Source organism: Sparus aurata, chromosome 15, assembly GCF_900880675.1.
Source record: "Sparus aurata chromosome 15, fSpaAur1.1, whole genome shotgun sequence".
NCBI classification, from domain to species: Eukaryota; Metazoa; Chordata; class Actinopteri; order Spariformes; family Sparidae; genus Sparus; species Sparus aurata.
In genome coordinates this window covers 13,945,227-13,951,490 of record NC_044201.1, presented here as the reverse complement: position 1 = coordinate 13,951,490, position 6,264 = coordinate 13,945,227, and the positions used below count along the sequence as shown (strand labels likewise).

At 46.4% G+C, this 6,264-nt stretch overlaps 1 protein-coding gene across 2 annotated transcripts; it reads right to left on the bottom strand.

Annotated features, from left to right (window-relative positions):
• Window positions 1-330: 330 nt before the first annotated feature.
• npas4l (neuronal PAS domain protein 4 like) lies at window positions 331-6,056 on the bottom strand. 2 transcript variants are annotated; one of them, XM_030440992.1, is made up of 10 exons: window positions 5,964-6,056; window positions 5,638-5,758; window positions 4,494-4,657; window positions 4,155-4,300; window positions 3,946-4,045; window positions 3,566-3,830; window positions 3,362-3,471; window positions 2,649-2,784; window positions 1,329-2,563; window positions 331-1,223 (listed from the first exon to the last, which is right to left on the bottom strand). In XM_030440992.1, the coding sequence occupies exons 2-10, from the start codon at window positions 5,736-5,738 to the stop codon at window positions 1,204-1,206; spliced, it is 2,277 nt and encodes a 758-aa protein (XP_030296852.1). In that variant the 5' UTR covers window positions 5,739-5,758; window positions 5,964-6,056; the 3' UTR covers window positions 331-1,203. The 2 variants fall into 2 exon arrangements, with proteins under 2 accessions (XP_030296852.1, XP_030296851.1); XM_030440991.1 differs by lacking the exon at window positions 5,964-6,056 and adding an exon at window positions 5,890-5,917.
• Window positions 6,057-6,264: the final 208 nt, after the last annotated feature.

Sequence of the window (6,264 nt, the reverse complement as noted above, 5' to 3'; positions counted from 1 at the left end):
CATCGGATCGGGAAAATCAGTGGCATCGCACATCATCGTTTATAAGCATATATTTTAGTCGTGTGTTTACAACTTGTTGCACTGGAAACAAAAGAAAAACAAATCATTGAATACCAAAGTTTAAGTGTGGCAGAAAATATTGATTGGCCCTAATTGGGTAAGTTTAGCCACCTGAATGCAGTCAGGCATTATGGCGGTCGGCTAAACCCACCTTCTTGGCACTAATGGTGTAAAAATTCAAACATGGTATTGACTGTGCTTAAATGTGTAAGAGTGTAATAACGTGGTCACTGCACTGTGCCTTTTCATCATTATATCAACAAGAGCCAATGCATTTTAAATATTTATTTACATATCAAACATTTAAAGCAAAATGCGAGAATAAGATTGAACATTCAGACATAAACAGCACACGTACCGTGAAAAAAAAAGACATTTGGAATGAACATAAGTTTAAGATGCACATTGTGGCAATGTAAAACATTTTTACCACCGTTAAGTGAGAAAAAGAAGTTAGTGTGCTTAAAATAAATATAATTAACTAATGAGACTTGGAATGTGTTAAGATGTACCGTTGAGGTAGGTGTTTCTGTAACAATCATCAGTTTCTTGCTGACTATTATTCATAACAGCATGATTAATGTATTTATGGCACACTGAGAACAATGAGACACAGAGACCACAGCGGGAACTGATACGTCTTCCCTACATTTTCAAGGCACCTAAAAAACAAATGTTTACAAATGGCTCTTTGTTATAAGGAATGATTTTTTTGTGTTAAAGCTTATCTTAAATCTAGGTATTATTCCTTTAAATAAGCACACCTCATTTATAAAATTCTTGTGGCGATGACATTGATAAAGTGCTCAATAGTAAACTGTGGTCACTCAGCATTAGAAGAAAAATATACCTCCGTTGTCGGTCGGACACATTTTTTAAAAAGTACCCTTTTCATAAAATAGAAGACATCAGCGAAACAGAGGAGACGGTCGACAGCAGTGTTGAGAAATGAAGACAAAGCTGCGGTCTTATTCTACTTTACATTCTGTTCTACATTCAGAAATAAGTCATTTGGGGGAAACAGTGTCTGAGCGAAGATGTCCTTTAAATGTCGTTGCTCACATTCCTCTTTGAGTCCAGCGATGGAAGATTGCCCTGACAATATGTCATACAAGTGGTTGTACAGTAAGTCACAGACTTATTTCAGTACAGGTTTACTTCATCTGAAAGGAGACAGAAAACAATATTAATGACACGTAACTTCAGAACAGTGAACATATCACAGGAACATCAGTAGATCAGTGGCCGTGCTGGTTGGTAGATGTTACCTTGCTGAAGGCCACTCTGCACATAGTGGTTGAGTTGATGCAACCCAGTTATTTGGTCATGACGTCCTAACTGCAGACTGAAGGCATCCATGACCGGCAGCGTCTCGTCTGGGATGGTCAGCTCCTGCTCCAACTGCTGGGACCCACTCCTGCTGCCCAACAAGCCCTGCTGGTAGCTGCATGCTGCAGCACCGGGCTCGGACAAGATGCTTTTTCTTGTGACCATGTCCAGGTCTTTGAGGATGCTGTCGAACACACAGTCGTCGAGGTCCAGCTCACGCTTAAGAGGAGGAGGGTGACGGGGCCAGTCACAGGCCGGAGGAGTGGTGGTCCCTACCCCTAACCCAGGTTGTGTTGGGTTCAGGGTGTGATACATGGCAAAGTTGCTGGCCAGCGAAGAGATCTGCTGCGCCAGGATACTGATCTCGGCCTGTTCCCGCTCATTGTAATGGCCGGACTCTGTGGATGCGGGAGACTGGTTGGGTGTAAGAAGACTGGAGGGAACAGGCAACACGTGGTGGGGAACATGATGCGCTTGGACAAGGCCGCCCCCTTGTGGCTGCTCCAGAAGGCCGAAGTCGTCTTGATGCAGAGCACAGTCCACCGGGCCCTCACACATGTCGGACACAGACAGGCAGTCTGGAACTAATCGAGCATCGGATGTACAAGCTTGAAAATCATAGGTGGGTGAGGAGGATGAGAGTGAAGAGCGAGTGAGCGCGCCAAAGGCTGCCTGGTCAAAGGTTTGCTCAGCTGCGGCTGCAGGGAGGGAGTCAGAGGGAGACTGGTGACAGGTGAGCCCTGCCTCTGGGTAGGAGTAATAGGAGGGAGAGCCCTCAGGGGAGGACAGCAGCTGATCTGTGTATCCATGCACATCCATCAGGAGGTCATGGCTGAGCTCCTCCTGCTGCAGAGGTGAGCTGGAGGGGGAGGCCGGGCTGTAGGGAGGGGTGAAGAAAGCGTGGTTGTCACCCAGGGGAACAGGTGAGCCATCGCCTTGGGAGGAGGCATACGCCACATAGTATATATCTTGCTCGGAGTCCATCCTGGCTCTGGCAGCTGGCGACTCCTCGCTCTGGCTGTCAGACATCCTCTGCCCTTTAAAGCATTTACCGCTGCTGTAACTCTGACTGCGGGGCGCCTGTTGAGCTGCGAAATTGCAGGAATTTGTCCGAGATGATGGTCTGAAGGCATTGCTGCTGATTTTCTTCTGCAGGAATCTGGCCTCTGTCTCACTACAAGAACAAAGCAACGCGTTAAGTCGACACATCTCTCACGCTGTCAGCTCAGGTCTGCTGTAAAAAGACAAGTTGATCATACCTGATGATGAAGTTTGTGCAGCTCACGCCCTCGCACCCAGGGTTTTTGTTAGCTTGAGTGTAGATCCAGGCCCATGACAGATCCTTGCACTGGAGCCTCAGCACCATCTCTACCCGGAGGCCGTCATCTGCCTGCACTGGACGGGACAAGGAAGACAGATTCATGGTTATAATCACGCAAACTTAAAGTCCCCCTCAGGTCAAAAAATATGTTTTTGTACTTGTTCCCACTGTTAGATGTTTGACAATAAACTGCGCTTTTTTAACATTTATTGCTCTAAGTGTACATTTTCTCTGCAATTATTGAAAAATCTGATTTCAAGGGGTCAGGCCTACAAGCATGATGATGACATCACAAATAGTTTGTAAGCCTATCCTGGTTTATACATACAGTGAGAAAAGACTTTACAATAAAGCAGGAGACATCTCGTTTCCAAATTCTTGAATCCTAATCCTATTTTTTGAGGAAGGAGTAGGTGCAATTAGGGTGCTATGTTACAATTAGCCTTAACATGTGTGTGAAGGGAATCTTAAATGATTTGCACACAATAAAATGAGTGCTCAATCACTATATGTCTCACTGCCCCTCCTGACTCTTTTCTGTTCTCATGTCTTTTAGAGTGGTCTTCAGAACCTTCAGTTTTTTTTTATCCCTGCAGCAGACTGTTATTAAAGTATTCAACTGGTTTAAAAAGCATTGCACTGTGAACTTACTTAAACTTCTGTGAGAATCTGCGCTCAAAGAAAGATCCTCAGGGTGGACAAGACCGTACCACGATCTGCCAGTAATTTCTTCTGCTGGATACCCCAAAAAATATAAAACACTGAAGAAGAAACACATAAAAGAAGTTTGTCAGCAACCATCACAAGAACCTTTGAATACATCTGTCTAAAGCCGTGATTTTTTTCTCACATTACCTGTCTGAGGCCTGAGTAAAGGTCATATCAAGTCCGTGGACGCTGGTGAAGCTGCGGCAGAAGCTGGAGTCGGAGCTCGGCAGGCAGTTGACTGTGGGGGTGCAGAGGGCCACGAACAGAGGCTGGCTGGCGGGACGGAGCGAGGAGGAGAAGGGGCCGGGCCGAGGGAAAGCCTGGAAGCTCCCTCTGACCAGCATGGAACAGCAGCTGCCGTGCTGCAGCTTGAAGGCCTTGGAGGTTTGCATGCAGCATATAAAGCTCCTCTCTGATGAAAGAGAACATGAGATTGGTACAGCTTGTTCATTACATCTGAGATTGTGCATTATGGAAAATGCTACTTAAACCAAATTTTAAAGGGATATCAGAGTCTTTAAAGTTACCTGATGATGAGTTGTTTTCAGTGTCCAGGTTCGATTTAACGACAGCAACATCGGCGCTTTCCACCATGTCATAGAAAGTGTCCCCTTGAAGCACATCTATCTGAGGAAAAAAGTTGCACTGTTAGGTACCACAGATTAAAGCCGTAAAACTTCAGAGTAAAGCAGCAAAACATCTTCACACTGACAAGGTATTAAATCAACCCACTCACCATGGAAATTCCAAGATATTCGGACACGTTCTCGGACACATACACCAGCCTCCCCTGGGCGGTGGTGACCAGGATGAAGCCGTGCAGGGCTTGGAGAAAGGCCTCGTACGGCAGACAGCAGAGTAATCTCTCTCCAGCCGGGAGCCCTGCGAGAAGAGCGAGCGAGTTCAACTTTTAGTTACACTGTGCGCTTCTCAGTAGGTTGTCACAGCTTTTTATCTTTGATTTATTCCCAGCGGTACAGCCAACTTAGTCCCATTTTGTTTGACACTGATGCGAGCTGAATATAGATAAGATGTTCAAAGACATTTTTTCAAAAACTGAAGCGTGGAGACTTACCCTGGAAGACAACAGACTTCCTGATGTAGGTGCAGATGGCAGCCATGGAGTGCAGGTAGGAGAGGCGCTCCTGGTCCTCCTGGGTGACGGGCAAGAGAGCGCGCATGTTCCTGATCTCATGATTGATGTGGTCCCGCCGGGCTTTGGACGCTCCTTTGGTGGATCTGTGAGAGACCATGGTCACTGAGGTCAGAGGTTGGAAGAGGAGAGGAGGAAACTAAAGCCGGGGAGCTTTAGCAAGTTTTGTCTACTGCCACACTTGAAAAAATCTGTCTGTAGTCATCCTCTTCCAAAGTTGGAAAAAAGATCAATAAAGACAAAAAGAGTGGTTGGCCTGAACTGATGTGGCCTTTTTTTTTTTCAGAGTCGCTGGCCCACAAGGTGAAGCGGGCTATGAATATCAAGGGTTCCTATGGAAACTGCTGATATGAGAGGCTGTCGTGGCGGCAGCAGAAATGAGGGCTCTCGACAGATTTGTCTGTGCGATCAGTATCTGTCTGGGCCCATCCACAGAGAGTCTGGGGCTTTTATAGCTGCCAGGGCTTCGGCGTGGGCGTCGCACACAAAGGGGAGGCTGGGCTTCTGCTGCTCCCTTCATTGCCTTATAAAGTGGGTGTCCTCGGAGCGGGGAGCCCCACGTCACCAGGACACAGAAAGTGCCACAAAAGGAGAATTATACCAGTGTGCCTCCCAGTGTCTTAACAATAAAGACCCACTCAAATTAAATAAATGATGAGCCTGTGTTTGGGGGCTCTTTCGAGGACACATCTAAGTCTGTCTGTATATTGCATCACTTTAATTTCACATTACGTTTTATACCGTATGTAAATGATCGAGACTGGCTGCAACAAAGCGACCCAGCAGAGGCCCGTCCGTCCCAGCTTGACTTTTTTCTTTTTTTTTTTTTAGTGCAGCAACAGCATCATTGTGGCTGGATTAGTATGTATCATACAGTACAAGCCTGCAGACTGGTGAAAACTGGATTAAGTGCTCCCTGTGGTGCGTTCACTGCAGGCAGCAGAGATGGGGTCTAAATCTCCCCAACAGCCATGTGTTGATTCAGCCACTAGAGGACGTGGAGCAGAGAGGAGAGAGGACAGAGCAGAGAGGAGAGAGGAGGAGGAGGAGGAGGAGTGTCACTGACCTGTGCCTCCTGCAGAAGGAGCTGCGGTGATCCTCGGGCAGATGGTGAGAGGTGCACGGAGCAGTGACATGACATTTGCAGGAGTGGCACCAAATAGTCATTTTGAGGCTGATGAAGCCAACTGAGGAAAAAAAACAAACAAACACACACACGTGAGACATGACTCAGAAGAGATCCAATAAGTCTGAAAATAAATTCATAAATTAATAAATAAATAAATAAATAAATAGCAATTCAGTTTTATTAAAAAACCTGATCTGATCATCTTGAGCCAGGGGTGTCTACTGTAAACTAGTCCCCCCCTGTGAGGAGAGACCATGTCCTACCTCTGCAGGCTCCGGTCCGGATGGTGAGTGTCCAGTCCCGGTGTCCGTCCCTCCTTTATATAGCCTCAAACCCGACACCTCTCGTCCAACCCCGTAGGGAAGAGAGAGGGGAAAAAAAGAGGGATAATGTTACTTGTTGTGACGCGATGACAAACGATCGAGGCGGGTTATATTTAGTGAAGTGAGCCCTAAAAATAGCCCGCTAGATTAAACGCAACAACCGAATCGGCGCATTTAAGGGGCGAAGATGTGAAAATGTTATTAATGCAGAGGAAGTGTGATGATTCAGGAGTGTCATGAA

Bases quoted from the DNA above. Each gene is read 5' to 3' on its own strand.
- npas4l (XM_030440991.1), bottom strand. The intron at 4,046-4,154 runs GTGAGTGGGTTG...TTTTTTCCTCAG, and splicing joins AATATCTTGGAATTTCCATG to ATAGATGTGCTTCAAGGGGA. The intron at 3,472-3,565 runs GTAATGTGAGAA...TTTCTTCTTCAG, and splicing joins TTTACTCAGGCCTCAGACAG to TGTTTTATATTTTTTGGGGT.